The following is a 22933-nucleotide window of genomic DNA, read 5'->3' as shown; positions in this document are numbered from 1 at the left end:
AATCACTCTATACTCTCACATGGAATTTCAGATGTGCACTGAGTTTTAAAGGAAAGCTGGTGGTCTTGTAGTGTCTTAGGCAGACATCTGATTTCTTTTATAGTGTGAGATTTGCTGCCTGCTGGTAGCCACAGTCTTGATATCAAGATGCCTAATCTTGGTAATGGTGCTCTCTAATATCTTTAGCAGTGACCTAGACAGTGGGATCAAGAGTATCCAGAGTGAGTTTGCATGCACAACCCAGCTGTGTGGTGCTGTTGATCACAGAATCACAGAATCACAGAATTATCAAGATTGGAAAAGACCTAGAAGATCATCCAGTCCAACCATCACCAGTAATTCCCAGCTAAATCATATCTCTCAACACAATATCCAAACATTTCTTGAACACTCCAATGGTTGGCGACTCCACCACCACCCTGGGCAGTGCATTCCAATGGCTGTCTACCCTTTCCGAGCAGTCCTATATCCTAATGTCCAGCCTGAATCTCCCCTGCTGCTGCTTGGAGCCATTCCCTCTGGTCTTATCACCAGTTTCATGAGAGAAGAGGCCAACCCCCAGCTCACTACAACCTCCCTTCAGGAAGTCATAGTGAGCAATAACGTCTCCCCTGGGCCTCCTCTTCTCCAGGCTGAAGAATCCCAGCTCCCTCAGCCGCTCCTCATAAGGCCTGTGCTCCAGACCCCTCACCAGCTTTGTAGCCCTCCTCTGAACACGTTCCAGGGCCTCAATGTCTTTCTTGCAGTGAGGGGCCCAAAACTGAATGCAGTACTCAAGGTGCAGCCACAGCAATGCTGAGTACAGGGGGACAATTACCTCCCTGTTCCTGCTAGTAACACTGTTTTTGACGCAGGCCAGGATGCCGTTGGCCTTCTTGGCCACCCGGGCACACTGTCGGCTCATGTTCAGCCGAGCATCAATCAGTACCTGCAGGTCCATTTCTCCCACACAATCCTCCAGTCACTCCGCCCCAAGCCTATAGCGCTGCATGGGGTTGTTGTGGCCAAAGTGCAGGACCCGGCATTTGGTCTTGTTGAACTTCATCCCATTGGCTTCAGCCCAGCTCTCCAGCCTGCCAGATCCCTCTGTAGGGCCTCGCTGCCCTCAGGCAGATCCACACTCCCAGCCAATTCAGTGTCATCTGTGAACTTACTGAGGGTGCACTCAATGCCCTCATCCAGGTCATCAATAAAGATGTTGTAGAGGACAGGCCCCATCACTGACCCCTGGGGAACACCACTCGAGACCAGTCGCCAGCTGGATTTAACTCATTTTACCACCACTCTCAGGGCCCAGCCCTTCAGCCGGCTCCTTACCCAGCCGAGAGTGTATCCATCCAAGCCACGCGCTGCCAGCTTCTGCAGGAGAATAGCATGGGAGACAGTGTCAAAGGCTTTGCTGAAGTCTAAGTAGACCACATCAACAGCCTTTCCTTCATCCACCAGACAGGTCAGCTGCACACTTCAGCCCTCTCCAGCTGGTCAGTGTGGCTGTCTCTACCCCAGCCCAGCCAAACAGAAGTCCACTTTGGCACATCACCAAATCAGCTTCTAGCTCCTCATCTTCATTTCTTTTTAGTGTTCCCACCCCCTTCTCTACAAAGAACTGCTGTATAGTTATACTGCTGTGCTGTACATGAGCACACCTGGGCATGACAGAGCTCTGGGCAGGATGTGAATGCTGATCACAGGATGGGACGCATGGAAAGCAGGACAGGACAGTGCCTGGCAACAGCACAGGAAACTGGAGAGCCTCCTCGATCAGACTTGTCTTCTGTTTTGGATGGCTGCTGCTGTACTATCTCCAGTAGAGCAGAGCTCAAATCGTCTGTTACTGCAGTTGAAACATAGAATCATTACAAGGATACTTGTCATTTTCACTAGTGAATTTCTTGTTTATCCACTGTGCCAGCTCCTGTGACAGAGGGCAGCGAGTGAAGCATTGTCCAGAGGTGCCAAGACCTGACCATGACAGCAAGTGGCATATTTTCCTGATCAGAATATGGGATGTGTGTTGTGCACAGTGGTGTGGTTTGGTGCCTGAGAGTTTCACAAAGAAGTTATTTTTTGTAGCAGGTGGATCCTCAAAAAACGAGCTGTTTGCAGTGCTTCCAGTGCAGCTTTGGTCCATCAGTACAGGTGTAGGTGTCTGCAGTGTGAACACAGTGATTTTTAAAAAAATATAGTTGCAAACAGCAAAGTTAACTGTGCAGGTTTTGAGAGGAATAGCAAAAGCTGCAGGATTTACGTGGAAGAATCAGAATGGCTTCGTCAGTGTGTGTCAGTGCCCTTCTATTTGATGCCCTATGAGGTGCCTCTGGGTGTTTGTGGGTAGATACCCAAGGGTTTGACACAGATCCCTCACATGGCATCATGGAAATAAAGGAAGCTCGACGCCACCTTTAAGATGCAGGATTAAGAAGTGGATGATATTGGCCAGAATCTTGAACAGGTATTGCTTAACTGAAGTAGATTTTAACCCCTAATTCATGGAATCATTAAGGTTGGAAAAGACCTCTAATATCATCTAGTCAAACTCATCCCACCTCCACTGTGCCCACTAAACCAAGTCCTTCAGTGCCACATCCTCCCTTTCCTTGAAAACCTCCAGGGATGGGGATTTCACCACTTCTAAGGGTGGCCCGTCGAAATGCCTCACTACTTGTTCTGAGAAGAAAGTTTTCCTAATATCCAGTCTGTACCTCCCCTGGTGCAACCTGAGGCCATTACCTCTCATCTTGTTACTAGCTACCTGGGAGAAGAGGTGACTCCCCACCATGCTACAATATCATGACCCTACGTTTGGTGCAGCCCGCATAATACACATCCTCCATCATCTCTAAAACCATGGCTGTCCGGTGAAGTCCCCAGTGACTGGAAAAAGGGAAACATTAGCCCTGTTTTTATGAAAAGGAGAAAGACAGACCAGGCGAACTAGAGGCAGGTCAACCTAATCTCTGTGCCTGGGAAGATCATGGAGCAGGTCCTCCTCAAAGCCCAAGGCACATATGGGACAAAGAGGTGACCACTCAGTTGAATGGAACCGCTATTAAACACAGGCGTGCACATAAAGGTATAGCCAAACGCTGACATAGATCATCCAAATTTCATCATCAGAATTTCTAATTAGAGGCGTCACTTTTTAAAATCATAAATAGTAAATATTTAAAAATTTTAAAATTAAAAATTTTAAACTAGTAAATAGTAACTGACATGCTGCATTAATGGCTGAGTTCAAACTTTTCACTTGTTGATGTTAGAAAACTGCCAGAAAGGTAACAGCATCTGTCTGTGTTAATTTCAGCTGCTTCTGACCAAGTGTAGGGAGCGCCTTATTGGACTGCAGTGCTCCCACTTATTTGACAGTGTGATGACATCAAATAAGAAATAGGGGCAGAGAACTGTATCTTCTGTGTGAAACTTGTCATTTATTTACATCTTTACAATTCAGAAATAAAAGAAATAAAGGAGTTTGTTCTGCGCCATTTCAGCCGGGCTCTGGAACCAGCCCTGCTCGGGTGGGTCCTGGGGAGCCCTTTGTGACCCATCTCTGTGACACCCAGGTAGAGCTGGCAGCGACAGCAGGCGGCCTGCAGTGTCCGTCAGGACAGCGAGCAGACAGGGCAGGAGTGTGCGGGTCTGGCGAAGAGCCCCCGAGCGCAGCCCCAGTCGTTTCTGTGTTCCTTTGGCAGCCCCGTGGCTGCCCCATCCATAGTCTGAGCCTTCATCCTGTAAACGGGATGGAGGAGAGATCCCCCAGCCGCTCCAGCATGGCCGGGGAGGAGAGTGGGGCTCCCCAGGACAGAAGATCTCCAGCGGAGCCCTACCAAGTGACCGAGGTCATCCCTCGGCATGCTGGTGAGTGAGGGTCCAAAGCGGGGTGGGCAGGGCTGGGGCAGCGAGTGCCCCCTGCTCCACACCAGGACCCCTTGTCACGGGCAGACTGTGCCAGGGGAGCGAGCCCAGGGCCGGAGAGGGCAGAGCTCCTTCTTCTGCTCCCGCCTGCTATTGGCCCCTCTTGAGCACTGCTCTCTCTCCTTGGTCAGATGCTGAATTGCTGCCTCTGCCTGATGTGGAACAGGAGGCAGCGGATTTCATCCAAGCCAACAGCATCAGCATGGAAATGGTAAGAGCAGCCATCTCCATCGTGGCTGTAGCTGCATCTCCAGACGGTCCCTCTGGCTCTGCCTTCAGGCTGCATCTCCAGGCTGCTGGCCGGGCAGAGCTGCTGCTGTCCTGCAGCTGTCCTGCGCTGCTCCACACCCCGCAACGCCTGGTCCCCCTGGCCACGGCTGTCCCCACTCACACTCCTCGGTCTCTGTGTGCTTGCCAGGATCTGGTGCAGAAGCTGCGGTTCCTCAACAGCATTTGCATCCTGTGCAGCACCGCTGGACAGACGGGCCTCACACTGAGCCCCAATATCTTGTGCTTGCTGAAAAATCAGTGCAAGAATATTGAGGTGAGGGGACATGGCACCCAGGTAGCTGCACCCTGTGAGAAGGACAGGACAGGGGGAGAGGGAGGCAGGGAAATGACGCACAGACACCCAAGTGCCCCAGATGGGACTCCAGGTGCTGCTGAGAGCTCAGCAGTGGAGGTGGACAGCAGCACCAGTGTGCCAGTGTTTGTCAAGGGCCACTGGGGCAACTCAGGCCCTAGCGGCCGGTGGCAGGTTTGCTGTTGCTGGGTGCTGGCAGCTGCCAGGTGCCATCCTGATTGTGCTTTGCAGGTTCTGTTGTGTGAGGAGCCCATGGAGCAGCTGAGCACCGGACTTAGATACTGCTGCATGAACACCATTGCTGCCTTGAGGTACCTGCCCAGCCCCTGCTTTTGCCAGCACATCCCCCGGGCACCATCCTGGTGGCCCTGACGCAGCTCCCCGCTAAGTCTTGGCCGTCGCCCCAAAGCTGGTGACATCAGGACTGTCCTCTGACCCAGAGCAGCCCCGTGGGGGAGGAGGCACCTCCTGGCAGGGCTCCCCATCCCTCTCAGGGAGCCTTGCCCAGGGGAGGACCTGTTCCAGCCCTGCCTCAGCACCCAGGCACCGCTCCTAGCATCAGTGTCTCTCTAATTGCAGCACAGTGAATGCAGTTATGGAGGAAGAACTAGTCCATCTCTTCAAGGTGTGCTGCAGCGTCGTCTTCTACCTTCCTCCAGCCAGGGCCTTGAACATTTCCCTCTACAACCAGGTATGTATTACATGGGGTCAATCTACTGTTGACCCCACGCCTCTGGGCTGCCGCTTGCATTATTTGTGTCCAGAGATGTATCAAGATGTTTGTGGGACAAGGCAGCAGCCTTGCCTGCCCTCACCCCTCTCACTCTTGCCTTGGGCTTGGCAAACAGCCTGTGTTGTAGCCTGGTCTGAGGGCAGCAGCCTTGCAGGGTGCCCCTGTGCACAGATCTGTGGGTATCCTTCCTTGGCAGCCAGAGGGGTTCACAGCAGTCTCCTGGGTATGAAAGGGAACCCTGAAAGACTTCCACAACCCACTGTTCTCTTTACAGACCCTGGAAGCTATGGACGACATGCTGCAGATTGTACTAGATGTCTGTCCCATTGCCAGCGTCAAGAGTCAGCTGCAGGGAATCTTGGAGGTCTGTCTATTGTGAAGTTCTGCCCCCAGAGCTCCCTTCTAGTGGAAGTTTATCCCGCTCCATGGAAACGGCACTGGCAGCAGTTGGAGCCGGCAAGGGACCCCGGCGGCAGTAGCCCCATGATGGGCTTGGCTTAAGCTCAGGGGAAGCCTGGATGGATGCTGTGATTCCAGCCAGGAGCTCAGCAGACCTGCTTCTCCTGCAGTGGGCATCAGCAGCTCCCAGGCTAACCAGCAGCTCCTCTCCTCACAGGTGCTGCTGCCTTTCAGCATCTCCAAGACACAGACTGTGTGTGAGAGGGCTTTGGGGCGCATCTGGAAGCTTAGTAACTTCATGACCAGCAGCTCCTGGCAGCAGGTAAAGAGACATGAAAATTCCAGCCGGGCACTCTCATTCTTTGCATCCCAGAGCTGCCTCTATGACTCAGGAGTACCTGTGAGACAAGCTGGGGCTCAGGCATGAACCCACAGAATGCTTTTGACATGAAGGGAGGGTCTTTATCCTTCCTTTTGCCTGTGCTCATCCTGCTCCAGACGCTATTCTCTCATTCTGTTTAACATGCCTTCCCTCCTTTTTTCCTTCTTACTGCAGGGCCTTGGAAAAAGTCTTGCCCCTTCTCAGAGGACAGACATTGTCCTCGTAACCCTGGAGAAGATCATTGGGGACTACAGTGTGGATGAGAAGAAGTGGGCTGAGACTATGCTGGATGTGCTTAGGAGAGACCCTGGCACCTGGCTGATGGATGTAAGCAGAGTGAGGCTACCCTGCCTGCCACAGCTCTTGGGAACTGAAGCCATTTGAAGGCAGCAAAGAGCTGTGGGAAGGGCAGTAATAACACAGCCTGGGAGGCAAATGGCAGCAATACAGTGGCAGCAGCAGTCTCCCTGTGTTCTCACAACAGGTGCCAGAGATTCTGGGATTTATCCACGCCAACCTGAAGATCCAGAGCACATCAGTTCAGCAGACCTTGCACTCAATGCTGGAATTGCTGACCTTCCAGTTTCCCAGGGATGTGCTGAGGAGTGTGTTGACCGACCTCCCACAGACTGACAGGTATCAGCCCAGAAAGCCCCACGTTTGTTCCATGTGAAGAACAGGGCTCAGAAATGGTCTGGTTGCCAGAGCCAAGGAAAGCTGCAGGACATCCCGAGGAGCAGGCCCTCCATCCCACTGTGCTTTCCAGTGCTGGTGGGCCGCTCAGGGCTGCAGCAGCCAATACCAACCATGGCAGCCCAGAGCCCCCCATCAGGCTCCTGCCTGAGCCATGGTGCTGTGGCTAATGCAGCCCTGCTGACACAGCATTGCTCTCTGTTTATAGCACTACCCTGGACATACTGAAGAGTGTGCTGACCCAGCTGGAAGCATCCAAGCGGATCTGGGATGATCTCAGCAGTGTTCTGCAGGACCAACAGCTGTGTGAGATATTGAGCATCAGCACAGAGGAGTTGGGCCTCCTTCGCTTGACTGTGAGTTACTGGACAAGGGAACGTGCTCTCCGTAAGAGCACTGCTAGCTCAGGCTGGGCTATGTCTCCCTAGTGCCCTGCCTTGAGGTGCCAGAGCAGCCAGGAGCTGCAGGGTGCAGGATGTCCTGCTGCCTCTGCCTGCCTCTCACTGCTGTGTTGGTTTCAGGCGATGCCTCCCACTGAAGAGCTGGTGAAGGAGCTGTGTAAGCCAGCACTGCTCCAGAAGCTTCTGAATGTGGAAAGCCTGCCAGTGCTCTGGCTGGTGCTCAGACGTCTCGTGCTGCTGTCGGATAGACCTGAGACGGTGAGCAGGACCTTGTCAAACGAAGGCCTCATGTTGACAGCCTGGTGCTGGGGCAATGGGCAACACTGTGTTTCAGCCGCTGTCCTCCTGATGGAAAGGAAACTGTGTGTTTTGTACAGGCAAGAGAAATCCGGGCCCTGCTTCCAGGCGTCATGGAGAACCTGCTGTTTGCCAACACAGCCATTACTGTGAAGGTGCTGAATATCTTCAGGAATGCAATGCACCATCTGGGGAAGAGGCACGCCAGTCCCTTTGCTCTGGAGCTGGCTGAGAAGATCCTGCCTCTTTTTAATCACGTAAGTCTGTTGTGGGAGGCTGAGCTCTGCGGGTGGGTGCTTGACAGGAGCGTCTTCTCCTTTCTTTCCTTCTCTGGGCTCTCAGGAATGAGATGTCTTGTGGGCTCTGTAGCACTGCTGGCCGTGTCCCTGCTAGTGCAGCTTGGTTGTTCTTGGTGATGTCAGGCCCCTGTGCTGGGGCTCAGCCTACACTCATGCTCACCATGGGCAATGAGTGTGTGCTGCTGAGGTCTGACGTCCTTCCGCTGTCCCTCAGGCATCTTCTGAAGTGCGAGAAGGTTCCATCCGCCTCTTCACGGATGTGATGGATGCTGTGCTGTGGTCTCAGAAGGGAAGCATGAAGAAGACCGTGCGCAGGGCCCTGCTCCCTCTGCTCTTTCACATGAGTGACGAGACCCCGAGCGTAGCAGAGGTACGAATTTCAGAGCTGAGCACTGTGCAGGCAGTGGTGTGCTGACAGCTGAGCAGTGATGTGCAATTGAGAGCAAGTTGAGCAATCATTCAGACACTGGGATGTGTGTCTGTGTGTGTTGTACCATGTCCCTGCATCTGTTGTTCTGTAGGCATCTGGGGAAGCCCTTGTGTCCTGTGCAAAGTTCCTGAAGTGGAAGGAGCTCAAGCAGCAGGCCTGGCAGAAGAACACAGCGGGGATCATTAAGTGTTTGGTGAGGACAATCTCACAGCCCCCACCTTTTTGCTGGGGGAAAGGGGATGCTGGAGGAGGGGTTGCAGCAGCAGCTGTGGACACTCTGCAAACCCATGCTCTTGTGCTCTTCTTCAGCTGCAGAAGGACAGAAAGGGAGTGGAAGGCCAACTGCAGCAGAGCCTACCATACCTGGAGGATTCTCAGGCCTCCTTGCGATGCGAGGCTGTCAGATTCATTGGTGAGCCCAACCCCTGTGTCCCTCTTTGGGCCCTGACCTGGCAGGAAGGCACAGCCCTGAAGCCCCCAGGTACAGCCTGCCCATGCCGGTAGCCCCAGTGGGTGCCTTGCTCATGTCCACCCTCGGGCACCGTATGGTGAAGTGGGTGTCTGACGGAGTTCTTTCCCTAGGGCTGATTGGGAAGCACTCCAGGGAGCAGAGTGAGGAGATGCTGAATGAACTCTGCAGTGGTGAGTGAGGGCAGTGCTGTGTGTGTTTGGGCTGGGGGCAGAGCTGGGCAGCATGCAGCTGTGCTTTGCCCTGCTGCAAGGAAATGCTGCAGGGACAGAGGAGCATTCCTGGCAATCCTGAGCAGTGTCTTCCTGCTGACCCGGCCAGGAAAAGCAAAGATTGGGGCTGGCAATGTCTGGAGGGGAAGCTGGTGGCTCTCTGCAGACTGGGGGTTCAATCTCTGCTCTGTTTCCTTCTGTTGCAGCCCTTCAGCCTTTGGAAGATGACCCCCATCTGGCAGTCCATGTTGTGGCATCTGAGACCATCCAGATACTGCGACAACAAAGGCAGAAGGCGGCACCAGCACAGAGAAGGCTCCCAGCACTTTTCCGCTGGTCCTGCATAGCCTTCTGAGGGATAATTCTTGTTCATTAACGTTGCTAGGACACCTGTACAGCAACGTTACTGGGACACGCGTTCCTGTCATGCAAGGCAGACCCCCTGAACAACGGCAGGCGCCTTGGAGTACTGACATCTTGGAAGAAAGAACAGGAACCAAGGTGGTTAGAACTGGGTCTGTAGGTAGTGACTATTGAAATTGAAAAGCACGATAGAAAGCCTTTGCAAGGAAGATCTGGAGAAGTCTGCCCGTGACCTTTAGAGAGCAGCACGCATGCACACAGACGCAGAACTGATCCTAATTTCTCTGAATTATCTGGAACTCATCATATGAGTTCTTGGATCTGAAATGAACAAGCAGAAGAGTTATGGTTTTCCAAGCTGTTGCAAAGCCAAAACGCTGGGCAGCAAAGCTCCTGCTTGCTTATCGTGCTGTGTGCCTGGGCATTAGTGTCACGTGGAAAAAGACAAAAAAACACATTTTCTTTTCCTATGTCTTGGAGAGCCAGGAATCCAGAATTCAACATCTATGCTTTTGAGTTTGCATTTCAAAACTGGATTAGAAAGGATTCTGCAAACTTTCTCTGATGACATTTGACTCTTCAAACAACAACAATACTACCGTTCCTAGTACTACTAATAAAAGCAACGCAACAACAAAACAATGGAAGATGAAGGAAGGCATGGGGACAAGGTCACCGGAGGAAATTTCTCCTACGAACTGAATTGGTGTTAGTGTCCCCTTGCACAAGAGCCAAGGATGGAGCAAGCATGTTTTGTGCTCCTCAGAATGCAGTCTGGTTCATCTTATTGTCATCCAAATGAGACCAGGATTTCACTGCAGTTTTGGAAATGGGAAAGCAGTGCCAAAGTTCCAATTTTGAAATGGAAAAATTGCAATTTTAAAAGCCCACAGCAATAGAGTGGAAAGGATACCAGCAAATCCAGTGGCATTTGACTTGGAGTAGAAGCAACAGCAACAGTCAACCAAAGAAGCGGATGTTCATCCATTCCATGTACTTTTGTAAGGACGTGAAAGCAAGCAGACTTACCTGAAGTTGGTGTAACGTTCGTGGTAAACATCACCAAGCTCCCTCCAAAAGTGGACTTGACCTTTTGTCTCTGCGACCATCTACGTACTGTGGGAGCTACTAGAGAGCTCTGCTGGGATCCTTCAGTTTTCACGCCTCTTACCATCTTCCTTCCAGAACATCTTGTGAAGAAAGCCTTTTCCTGTGAGGATGAAGCACGGATAGGAAATGTTATATCTAGTTTTGCTGTGGGGAGTTTACCCCTGTGTGTGACATAGTCATTCTTCTGACAACTGCTATCACTCAGTTTATTAATAAAAATCATTCTTTTATTACATTGTGCCTCGCAGATTAATCTGGTTTTAAGAAAGTCCGGCTGACTTTGCTTTGCTCAACAGTGGCTACATGAAGACAACAGAAGACATTACTTACAAGAATAACTGCAGCTATCTTCTAGTTGGCTTGTGCTTCTGTGCTTCTGAGAAACACCCTCTAGCAATTTCTTTTTCTCCTTTTTTTGCATGAGTCCTGTTTGCTGGTGTGTGTTGTGCTCTGTTGATTGCTGACCAGCAGGTGAAAGGACTGTGTTTGTGTGAGGATAACGTCTGGCTGCGATGTGCCGGCGGGGCGACCGCAGCTTCGTAGCTCAGCCCGTGCAAAGCCCTGCAGCATCGCCGGCGCTACAGGTCAGTCCAACACCGCGGCTCGTGCTCTCTTTCTCCTGTGGCTGCGTTAGTGCGGCCCATCAGCAGGGAGAAGGAGCAAACTCTGATGGCATCTGGAGCTGGAGTGGCTCCTTAGTATTGGTATTGTTGAGAAATGGGGATCTAATTTGGATTCCATTGGTTTCACACTGGCTGGTCGAAGCAGTGCTTTCTGTGCTAGGTGGAGATTTAGGTCTACTTCAGGGACCGTGCAATTGGGTTCATCTTTTGTCATACTAAGGGGCAGCATGTTTATATTGGCCAGGATCTCTTCAGGGCTGGAAGCTGTTCTCATTAAGTCTGGACTGGTTGATGAGTTCATGGATGAGCCTGAGCTCAGATTCCCTCACACCAGGTATGTTGGCCAGTACTATGGCATTGCTAAGGCTGTGAAACCCTGGCACTCAGGCACCTGCTTAAGAGTTCAGACATGTGGGAGCTTGAGCCTCATTGAAGAGGACTGCTGTCATGCTGCAGTGTGGCTGCACCGAGGTTCAAGAGCATTAGGAGCCTTGTGCAGTGCATGAGCTGAAGCTGCTGCCAGGGTTTTGCTTCCTTCTGGCTGTGAAGCTCCAGGAGCTCTGCCAGCACATTGCGGCTGAGCATTATCTGCTGTGCCTTTTCTGTCATCCAGAAACTGTGCGTAGGAGTGTCACCTCTCCAGTAGGCTCCAATCTTGGCCACACCACCCTGTGCAAGCCATTCTCTTCAAGATGGCTTGTACTTCCACTTGTATTCTGCTGAGGAAATCCCTTAGCAAAGAGACAGTCCACCAGCAGCAGCATGAGAGCTGCTCTGAAAGTAATGCTTTCTATCTATCATTCAAAGGTGAAAGTGAGGCTTCACCCACGCAAAATATGTCAAGGGAATCACTTCCTTTGACTAGATGACTATGCTGTGCATTATGTACCCCATTTCAGGCTCTGATTGTCAAGAATATGCTTAAAAGGAATCACTCTATACTCTCACATGGAATTTCAGATGTGCACTGAGTTTTAAAGGAAAGCTGGTGGTCTTGTAGTGTCTTAAGCAGACATCTGATTTCCTTTATAGTGTGAGATTTGCTGCCTGCTGGTAGCCAGTCTTGATATCAAGATGCCTAATCTTGGTAATGGTGCTCTCTAACATCTTTAGCAGTGACCTAGACAGTGGGATCAAGAGTATCCAGAGTGAGTTTGCATGCACAACCCACAGCTGTGTGGTGCTGTTGATCACAGAATCACAGAATCACAGAATTATCAAGATTGGAAAAGACCTAGAAGATCATCCAGTCCAACCATCACCAGTAATTCTCAGCTAAATCATATCTCTCAACACAATATCCAAACATTTCTTGAACACTCCCATGGTTGGTGATTCCACCACCTCCCTGGGCAGTGCATTCCAATGGCTGTCTACCCTTTCCGAGCAGTCATGTTTCCTAACGTCCAGCCTGAATCTCCCCTGCTGCAGCTTGAAACCATTCCCCCTGGTTCTATCACTGATTACATGAGAGAAGAGGCCAACCCCCAGCTCACTACAACCTCCCTTCAGGAAGTCATAGTGAGCAGTAACGTCTCCCCTGAGCCTCCTCTTCTCCAGGCTGAACAATCCCAGCTCCCTCAGCTGCTCCTCATGAGGCCTGTGCTCCAGACCCCTCACCAGCTTTGTAGCCCTCCTCTGAACGCGTTCCAGGGCCTCAATGTCTTTCTTGCAGTGAGGGGCCCAAAACTGAATGCAGTACTCAAGGTGCAGCCACACCAATGCCGAGTACAGGGGGACAATTACCTCCCTGTTCCTGCTAGTAACACCGTTTTTGATGCAGGCCAGGATGCCGTTGGCCTTCTTGGCCACCCGGGCACACTGTCGGCTCATGTTCAGCCGAGCATCAATCAGTACCTGCAGGTCCGTTTCTCCCACACAATCCTCCAGCCACTCTGCCCCAAGTCTATAGCGCTGCATGGGGTTGTTGTGGCCAAAGTGCAGGACCCGGCATTTGGTCTTGTTGAACTTCATCCCATTGGCTTCAGCCCAGCTCTCCAGCCTGTCCAGATCCCTCTGTAGGGCCTCGCTGCCCTCAGGCAGATCCACACTCCCAGCCAATTCAGTGTCATCTGTGAACTTACTGAGGGTGCACTCAATGCCCTCATCCAGGTCATCAATAAAGATGTTGTAGAGGACAGGCCCCATCACTGACCCCTGGGGAACACCACTCGAGACCAGTCGCCAGCTGGATTTAACTCATTTTACCACCACTCTCAGGGCCCAGCCCTCCAGCCAGCTCCTTACCCAGCCGAGAGTGTATCCATCCAAGCCACGCGCTGCCAGCTTCTGCAGGAGAATAGCATGGGAGACAGTGTCAAAGGCTTTGCTGAAGTCTAAGTAGACCACATCAACAGCCTTTCCTTCATCTACCAGACAGGTCAGCTGCACACTTCAGCCCTCTCCAGCTGGTCAGTGTGGCTGTCTCTACCCCAGCCCAGCCAAACAGAAGTCCACTTTGGCACATCACCAAATCAGCTTCTAGCTCCTCATCTTCATTTCTTTTTAGTGTTCCCCCCTCTTCTCTACAAAGAACTGCTGTATAGTTATACTGCTGTGCTGTACATGAGCACACCTGGGCATGACAGAGCTCTGGGCAGGATGTGAATGCTGATCACAGGATGGGACGCATGGAAAGCAGGACAGGACAGTGCCTGGCCACAGCACTGGAAACTGGAGAGCCTCCTCGATCAGACTTGTCTTCTGTTTTGGATGGCTGCTGCTGTACTATCTCCAGTAGAGCAGAACTCAAATCGTCTGTTACTGCAGTTGAAACATAGAATCTTTACAAGGATACTTGTCATTTTCACTAGTGAATTTCTTGTTTATCCACTGTGCCAGCTCCTGTGACAGAGGGCAGCGAGTGAAGCATTGTCCAGAGGTGCCAAGACCTGACCATGACAGCAAGTGGCATATTTTCCTGATCAGAATATGGGATGTGTGTTGTGCACAGTGGTGTGGTTTGGTGCCTGAGAGTTTCACAAAGAAGTTATTTTTTGTAGCAGGTGGATCCTCAAAAAACGAGCTGTTTGCAGTGCTTCCAGTGCTGCTTTGGTCCATCAGTACAGGTGTAGGTGTCTGCAGTGTGAACAAAGTGATTTTTAAAAAAATATAGTTGCAAACAGCAAAGTTATCTCTGCAGGTTTTGAGAGGAATAGCAAAAGCTGCAGGATTTACGTGGAAGAATCAGAATGGCTTCGTCAGTGTGTGTCAGTGCCCTTCTATTTGATGCCCTATGAGGTGCCTCTGGGTGTTTGTGGGTAGATACCCAAGGGTTTGACACAGATCCCTCACATGGCATCATGGAAATAAAGGAAGCTCAATGCCACCTTTAAGATGCAGGATTAAGAAGTGGATGATATTGGCCAGAATCTTGAACAGGTATTGCTTAACTGACGTAGATTTTAACCCCTAATTCATGGAATCATTAAGGTTAGAAAAGACCTCTGATATCATCTAGTCAAACTCATCCCACCTCCTCTGTGCCCACTAAGCCACGTCCTTCAGTGCCACATCCTCTCTTTCCTTGAAAACCTCCAGGGATGGGGATTTCACCACTTCTAAGGGTGGCCCGTCGAAATGCCTCACTACTTGTTCTGAGAAGAAATTTTTCCTGATATCCATTCTGTACCTCCCCTGGTGCAACCTGAGGCCATTACCTCTCATCTTGTTACTAGCTACCTGGGAGAAGAGGTGACTCCCCACCATGCTACAATATCATGACCCTACGTTTGCTGCAGCCCGCATAATACACATCCTCTATCATATCTAAAACCATGGCTGTCCGGTGAAGTCCCCAGTGACTGGAAAAAGGGAAACATTAGCCCTGTTTTTATGAAAAGGAGAAAGACAGACCAGGCGAACTAGAGGCAGGTCAACCTAATCTCTGTGCCTGGGAAGATCATGGAGCAGGTCCTCCTCAAAGCCCAAGGCACATATGGGACAAAGAGGTGACCACTCAGTTGAATGGAACCGCTATTAAACACAGGCGTGCACATAAAGGTATAGCCAAACGCTGACATAGATCATCCAAATTTCATCATCAGAATTTCTAATTAGAGGCGTCACTTTTTAAAATCATAAATAGTAAATATTTAAAAATTTTAAAATTAAAAATTTTAAACTAGTAAATAGTAACTGACATGCTGCATTAATGGCTGAGTTCAAACTTTTCACTCGTTGATGTTAGAAAACTGCCAGAAAGGTAACAGCATCTGTCTGTGTTAATTTCAGCTGCTTCTGACCAAGTGTAGGGAATTGCCTTATTGGACTGCAGTGCTCCCACTTATTTGACAGTGTGATGACATCAAATAAGAAATAGGGGCAGAGAACTGTATCTTCTGTGTGAAACTTGTCATTTATTTACATCTTTACAATTCAGAAATAAAAGAAAAAAAAGGAGTTTGTTCTGAGCCATTTCAGCCGGGCTCTGGAACCAGCCCTGCTCGGGTGGGTCCTGGGGAGCCCTTTGTGACCCATCTCTGTGACACCCAGGCAGAGCTGGCAGCGACAGCAGGCGGCCTGCAGTGTCCGTCAGGACAGCGAGCAGACAGGGCAGGAGTGTGCGGGTCTGGCGAAGAGCCCCCGAGCGCAGCCCCAGTCGTTTCTGTGTTCCTTTGGCAGCCCCGCGGCTGCCACATCCATAGTCTGAGCCTTCATCCTGTAAACGGGATGGAGGAGAGATCCCCCAGCCGCTCCAGCATGGCCGGGGAGGAGAGTGGGGCTCCCCAGGACAGAAGATCTCCAGCGGAGCCCTACCAAGTGACCGAGGTCACCCCTCTGCATGCTGGTGAGTGAGGGTCCAAAGCGGGGTGGGCAGGGCTGGGGCAGCGAGTGCCCCCTGCTCCACACCAGGACCCCTTGTCACGGGCAGACTGTGCCAGGGGAGCGAGCCCAGGGCCGGAGAGGGCAGAGCTCCTTCTTCTGCTCCCGCCTGCCTTTGGCCCCTCTTGAGCACTGCTCACTCTCCTTGGTCAGATGCTGAATTGCTGCCTCTGCCTGATGTGGAACAGGAGGCAGCGGATTTCATCCAAGCCAACAGCATCAGCATGGAAATGGTAAGAGCAGCCATCTCCATCGTGGCTGTAGCTGCATCTCCAGACGGTCCCTCTGGCTCTGCCTTCAGGCTGCAGGAGGGCTGCTGGCCGGGCAGAGCTGCTGCTGTCCTGCAGCTGTCCTGCGCTGCTCCACACCCTGCAACACCTGGTCCCCCTGGCCACGGCTGTCCCCACTCACACTCCTCGGTCTCTGTGTGCTTGCCAGGATCTGGTGCAGAAGCTGCGGTTCCTCAACAGCATTTGCATCCTGTGCAGCACCGCTGGACAGACGGGCCTCACACTGAGCCCCAGTATCTTGTGCTTGCTGAAAAATCAGTGCAAGAATATTGAGGTGAGGGGACATGGCACCCAGGTAGCTGCACCCTGTGAGAAGGACAGGACAGGGGGAGAGGGAGGCAGGGAAATGACGCACAGACACCCAAGTGCCCCAGATGGGACTCCAGGTGCTGCTGAGAGCTCAGCAGTGGAGGTGGACAGCAGCACCAGTGTGCCAGTGTTTGTCAAGGGCCACTGGGGCGACTCAGGCCCTAGCGGCCGGTGGCAGGTTTGCAGTTGCTGGGTGCTGGCAGCTGCCAGGTGCCATCCTGATTGTGCTTTGCAGGTTCTGTTGTGTGAGGAGCCCATGGAGCAGCTGAGCACCGGACTAAGATACTGCTGCATGAACACCATTGCTGCCTTGAGGTACCTGCCCAGCCCCTGCTTTTGCCAGCACATCCCCCGGGCACCATCCTGGTGGCCCTGACGCAGCTCCCCGCTAAGTCTTGGCCGTCGCCCCAAAGCTGGTGACATCAGGACTGTCCTCTGACCCAGAGCAGCCCCGTGGGGGAGGAGGCACCTCCTGGCAGGGCTCCCCATCCCTCTCAGGGAGCCTTGCCCAGGGGAGGACCTGTTCCAGCCCTGCCTCAGCACCCAGGCACCGCTCCTAGCATCAGTGTCTCTCTAATTGCAGCACAGTGAATGCAGTTACGGAGGAAGAACTAGTCCATCTCTTCAAGGTGTGCTGCAGCGTCGTCTTCTACCTTCCTCCAGCCAGGGCCTTGAACATTTCCCTCTACAACCAGGTATGTATTACATGGGGTCAATCTACTGTTGACCCCACGCCTCTGGGCTGCCGCTTGCATTACTTGTGTCCAGAGATGTATCAAGATGTTTGTGGGACAAGGTAGCAGCCTTGCTTACCCTCACCCCTCTCACTCTTGCCTTGGGCTTGGCAAACAGCCTGTGTTGTAGCCTGGTCTGAGGGCAGCAGCCTTGCAGGGTGCCCCTGTGCGCATATCTGTGGGTATCCTTCCTTGGAAGCCAGAGGGGTTCACAGCAGTCTCCTGGGTATGAAAGGGAACCCTGAAAGACTTCCACAACCCACTGCTCTCTTTACAGACCCTGGAAGCTATGGACGACATGCTGCAGATTGTACTAGATGTCTGTCCCATTGCCAGCGTCAAGAGTCGGCTGCAGGGAATCTTGGAGGTCTGTCTATTGTGAAGTTCTGCCCCCAGAGCTCCCTTCTAGTGGAAGTTTATCCCGCTCCATGGAAACGGCACTGGCAGCAGTTGGAGCCGGCAAGGGACCCCGGCGGCAGTAGCCCCATGATGGGCTTGGCTTAAGCTCAGGGGAAGCCTGGATGGATGCTGTGATTCCAGCCAGGAGCTCAGCAGACCTGCTTCTCCTGCAGTGGGCATCAGCAGCTCCCAGGCTAACCAGCAGCTCCTCTCCTCACAGGTGCTGCTGCCTTTCAGCATCTCCAAGACACAGACTGTGTGTGAGAGGGCTTTGGGGCGCATCTGGAAGCTTAGTAACTTCATGACCAGCAGCTCCTGGCAGCAGGTAAAGAGACATGAAAATTCCAGCCGGGCACTCTCATTCTTTGCATCCCAGAGCTGTCTCTATGGCTCAGGAGTACCTGTGAGACAAGCTGGGGCTCAGGCATGAACCCACAGAATGCTTTTGACATGAAGGGACGGTCTTTATCCTTCCTTTTGCCTGTGCTCATCCTGCTCCAGACGCTATTCTCTCATTCTGTTTAACATGCCTTCCCTCCTTTTTTCCTTCTTACTGCAGGGCCTTGGAAAAAGTCTTGCCCCTTCTCAGAGGACAGACATTGCCCTCGTAACCCTGGAGAAGATCACTGGGGACTACAGTGTGGATGAGAAGAAGTGGGCTGAGACTATGCTGGATGTGCTTAGGAGAGACCCTGGCACCTGGCTGATGGATGTAAGCAGAGTGAGGCTACCCTGCCTGCCACCGCTCTTGGGAACTGAAGCCATTTGAAGGCAGCAAAGAGCTGTGGGAAGGGCAGTAATAACACAGCCTGGGAGGCAAATGGCAGCAATACAGTGGCAGCAGCAGTCTCCCTGTGTTCTCACAACAGGTGCCAGAGATTCTGGGATGCATCCACGCCAACCTGAAGATCCAGAGCACATCAGTTCAGCAGACCTTGCACTCAATGCTGGAATTGCTGACCTTCCAGTTTCCCAGGGATGTTCTGAGGAGTGTGTTGACCGACCTCCCACAGACTGACAGGTATCAGCCCAGAAAGCCCCACGTTTGTTCCATGTGAAGAACAGGGCTCAGAAATGGTCTGGTTGCCAGAGCCAAGGAAAGCTGCAGGACATCCCGAGGAGCAGGCCCTCCATCCCACTGTGCTTTCCAGTGCTGGTGGGCCGCTCAGGGCTGCAGCAGCCAGTACCAACCATGGCAGCCCAGAGCCCCCCATCAGGCTCCTGCCTGAGCCATGGTGCTGTGGCTAAGGCAGCCCTGCTGACACAGCATTGCTCTCTGTTTATAGCACTACCCTGGACATACTGAAGAGTGTGCTGACCCAGCTGGAAGCATCCAAGCGGATCTGGGATGATCTCAGCAGTGTTCTGCAGGACCAACATCTGTGTGAGATATTGAGCATCAGCACAGAGGAGTTGGGCCTCCTTCGCTTGACTGTGAGTTACTGGACAAGGGAACGTGCTCTCCGTAAGAGCACTGCTAGCTCAGGCTGGGCTATGTCTCCCTAGTGCCCTGCCTTGAGGTGCCAGAGCAGCCAGGAGCTGCAGGGTGCAGGATGTCCTGCTGCCTCTGCCTGCCTCTCACTGCTGTGTTGGTTTCAGGCGATGCCTCCCACTGAAGAGCTGGTGAAGGAGCTGTGTAAGCCAGCACTGCTCCAGAAGCTTCTGAATGTGGAAAGCCTGCCAGTGCTCTGGCTGGTGCTCAGACGTCTCGTGCTGCTGTCGGATAGACCTGAGACGGTGAGCAGGACCTTGTCAAACGAAGGCCTCATGTTGCCAGCCTGGTGCTGGGGCAATAGGCAACACTGTGTTTCAGCCGCTGTCCTCCTGATGGAAAGGAAACTGTGTGTTTTGTACAGGCAAGAGAAATCCGGGCCCTGCTTCCAGGCGTCATGGAGAACCTGCTGTTTGCCAACACAGCCATTACTGTGAAGGTGCTGAATATCTTCAGGAATGCAATGCACCATCTGGGGAAGAGGCACGCCAGTCCCTTTGCTCTGGAGCTGGCTGAGAAGATCCTGCCTCTTTTTAATCACGTAAGTCTGTTGTGGGAGGCTGAGCTCTGCGGGTGGGTACTTGACAGGAGCATCTTCTCCTTTCTTTCCTTCTCTGGGCTCTCAGGAATGAGATGTCTTGTGGGCTCTGCAGCACAGCAGGCCGTGTCCCTGCTGGTGCAGCTTGGTTGTTCTTGGTGATGTCAGGCCCCTGTGCTGGGGCTCAGCCTACACTCATGCTCACCATGGGCAGTGAGTGTGTGCTGCTGAGGTCTGACGTCCTTCCGCTGTCCCTCAGGCATCTTCTGAAGTGCGAGAAGGTTCCATCCGCCTCTTCACGGATGTGATGGATGCTGTGCTGTGGTCTCAGAAGGGAAGCATGAAGAAGACCGTGCGCAGGGCCCTGCTCCCTCTGCTCTTTCACATGAGTGACGAGACACCGAGCATAGCAGAGGTACGAATTTCAGAGCTGAGCAGTGTGCAGGCAGTGGTGTGCTGGCAGCTGAGCAGTGATGTGCAATTGAGAGCAAGTTGAGCAAGCATTCAGACACTGGGATGTGTGTCTGTGTGTGTGGTGCCATGTCCCTGCATCTGTTGTTCTGTAGGCATCTGGGGAAGCCCTTGTGTCCTGTGCAAAGTTCCTGAAGTGGAAGGAGCTCAAGCAGCAGGCCTGGCAGAAGAACACAGCGGGGATCATGAAGTGTTTGGTGAGGACAATCTCACAGCCCCCACCTTTTTGCTGGGGGAAAGGGGATGCTGGAGGAGGGGTTGCAGCAGCAGCTGTGGACACTCTGCAAACCCATGCTCTTGTGCTCTTCTTCAGCTGCAGAAGGACAGAAAGGGAGTGGAAGGCCACCTGCAGCAGAGCCTGCCATACCTGGAGGATTCTCAGGCCTCCTTGCGATGCCAGGCTGTCAGATTCATTGGTGAGCCCAACCCCTGCGTCCCTCTTTGGGCCCTGCCCTGGCAGGAAGGCACAGCCCTGAAGCCCCCAGGTACAGCCTGCCCATGCCGGTAGCCCCAGTGGGTGCCTTGCTCATGTCCACCCTCGGGCACCGTATGGTGAAGTGGGTGTCTGACGGAGTTCTTTCCCTAGGGCTGATTGGGAAGCACTCCAGGGAGCAGAGTGAGGAGATGCTGAATGAACTCTGCAGTGGTGAGTGAGGGCAGTGCTGTGTGTGTTGGGGCTGGGGGCAGAGCTGGGCAGCATGCAGCTGTGCTTTGCCCTGCTGCAAGGAAATGCTGCAGGGACAGAGGAGCATTCCTGGCAATCCTGAGCAGTGTCTTCCTGCTGACCCGGCCAGGAAAAGCAAAGATTGGGGCTGGCAATGTCCGGAGGAGAAGCTGGTGGCTCTCTGCAGACTGGGGGTTCAATCTCTGCTCTGTTTCCTTCTGTTGCAGCCCTTCAGCCTTTGGAAGATGACCCCCATCTGGCAGTCCGTGTTGTGGCATCTGAGACCATCCAGATACTACGACAACAAAGGCAGAAGGCGGCACCAGCACGGAGAAGGCTCCCAGCACTTTTCCGCTGGTCCTGCATAGCCTTCTGAGGGATAATTCTTGTTCGTCAACGTTGCTAGGACACCTGTACAGCAACGTTACTGGGACACGCGTTCCTGTCATGCAAGTCAGACCCCCTGAACAACGGCAGGCGCCTTGGAGTACTGACATCTTGGAAGAAAGAACAGGAACCAAGGTGGTTAGAACTGGGTCTGTAGGTAGTGACTATTGAAATTGAAAAGCACGATAGAAAGCCTTTGCAAGGAAGATCTGGAGAAGACGTCTGCCCGTGACCACTAGAGTGCAGCACGCATGCACACAGACGCAGAACTGATCCTAATTTCCATGAATTATCTGGAACTCATCATATGAGTTCTTGGATCTCAAACAAACAAGCAGAAGAGTTATGGTTTTCCAAGCTGTTGCAAAGCCAAAATGCTGGGCAGCAAAGCTCCAGCTTGCTTATAGTGCTGTGTGCCTGGGCATTAGTGTCACGTGGAAAAAGACAAAAAACCACATTTTCTTTTCCTATGTCTTGGAGAGCCAGGAATCCAGAATTCAACATCTATGCTTTTGAGTTTGCATTTCAAAACCGAATTAGAAAGGATTCTGCAAACTTTCTCTGATGACATTTGACTCTTCAAACAACAACAATACTACCGTTTCTAGTACTACTAATAAAAGCAACGCAACAACAAAACAATGGAAGATGAAGGAAGGCATGGGGACAAGGTCACCGGAGGAAATTTCTCCTACGAACTGAATTGGTATTAGTGTCCCCTTGCACAAGAGCCAAGGATGGAGCAATCATGTTTTGTCCTCTTCAGAATGCAATCTGGTTCTTCTTATTGTCATCCAAATGAGACCAGGATTTCACTGCATTGTTGGAAATGGGAAAGCAGTGCCAAAGTTCCAATTTTGAAATGGAAAAATTGCAATTTTAAAAGCCCACAGCAATAGAATGGAAAGGATACCAGCAAATCCAGTGGCATTTGACTTGGAATAAAAGCAACAGCAACAGTCAACAAAGAATTGGATAATCATCCATTCCATGTACTTTTGTAAGGACGTGAAAGCAAGCAGACTTACCTGAAGTTGGTGTAACGTTAGTGGGAAGCATCACCAAGTTCCCTCTAAAAGTGGACTTGACCTTTTGTCTCTGCGACCATCTACGTACTGTGGGAGCTACTGGAGAGCTCGGCTGGGATCCTTCAGTTTTCACGTCTCTTACCATCTTCCTTCCAGAACATCTTGTGAAGAAAGGGCTTTTCCTGTGAGGATGAAGCACGGATAGGAAATGTTACATCTAGTTTTGCTGTGGGGAGTTTACCCCTGTGTGTGACATATTCATTCTTCTGACAACTGCTATCACTCAGTTTATTAATAAAAATCATTCTTTTATTACATTGTGCCTCGCAGATTAATCTGGTTTTATGAAAGTCCGGCTGACTTTGTTTGCTTTGCTCAGTAGCGGCTACATGAAGACAACAGAAGACATTACTTACAAGAATAATTGCAGTTATCTTCCAGTTGGCTTGTGCTTCTGTGCTTCTGAGAAACACCCTCTAGCAATTTCTTTTTCTCCTTTTTTTGCATGAGTCCTGTTTGCTGGTGTGTGTTGTGCTCTGTTGTTTGCTGACCAGCAGGTGAAAGGACTGTGTTTGTGTGAGGATAACGTCCGGCCGCGATGTGCCGGCGGGGCAACCGCAGCTTCGTAGCTCAGCCCGTGCAAAGCCCTGCAGCATCGCCGGCGCTACAGGTCAGTCCAACACCGCGGCTCATGCTCTCTTTCTCCTGCGGCTGCGTTAGTGCGGCCCATCAGCAGGGATTTGGAGCAAACTCTGATGGCATCTGGAGCTGGAGTGGCCCTTTGTACTGGTATTGTTGAGAAATGGGGATCTAATTTGGATTCCATTGGTTTCATACTGGCTGATGGAAGCAGTGCTTTCTGTGCTAGGTGGAGATTTAGGTCTACTT

The 22933-nt window shown here is 52.0% G+C and overlaps 2 protein-coding genes across 2 annotated transcripts; both read left to right on the top strand.

Moving 5' to 3' along the window:
- Positions 1-4618: 4618 nt before the first annotated feature.
- On the top strand, positions 4619-21006 carry LOC146753679 (uncharacterized; the record flags this gene model as incomplete). Its single annotated transcript, XM_085529414.1, has 16 exons — positions 4619-4809; positions 5078-5189; positions 5506-5595; positions 5848-5952; positions 6187-6339; positions 6497-6648; positions 6914-7061; positions 18335-18486; positions 18752-18899; positions 19065-19202; positions 19322-19498; positions 19755-19910; positions 20062-20163; positions 20280-20382; positions 20553-20612; positions 20858-21006. Coding segments are annotated over 16 exons (2136 nt in total), but the record flags the coding sequence as incomplete, so codon positions are not given.
- LOC146753680 (maestro heat-like repeat-containing protein family member 7) lies at positions 7517-9401 on the top strand. Its single transcript, XM_085529255.1, has 6 exons — positions 7517-7660; positions 7917-8072; positions 8224-8318; positions 8369-8544; positions 8715-8774; positions 9020-9401. The coding sequence occupies exons 1-6, from the start codon at positions 7517-7519 to the stop codon at positions 9166-9168; spliced, it is 780 nt and encodes a 259-aa protein (XP_085385381.1). The 3' UTR covers positions 9169-9401.
- Positions 21007-22933: the final 1927 nt, after the last annotated feature.

This window comes from Coturnix japonica, chromosome Z, assembly GCF_054131305.1.
Source record: "Coturnix japonica strain WE chromosome Z, WE-NBRP24, whole genome shotgun sequence".
NCBI lineage: Eukaryota > Metazoa > Chordata > Aves > Galliformes > Phasianidae > Coturnix > Coturnix japonica.
The sequence above is the reverse complement of the archived record's forward strand: the minus strand, read 5'-3'. Positions and strand labels throughout refer to the sequence as shown.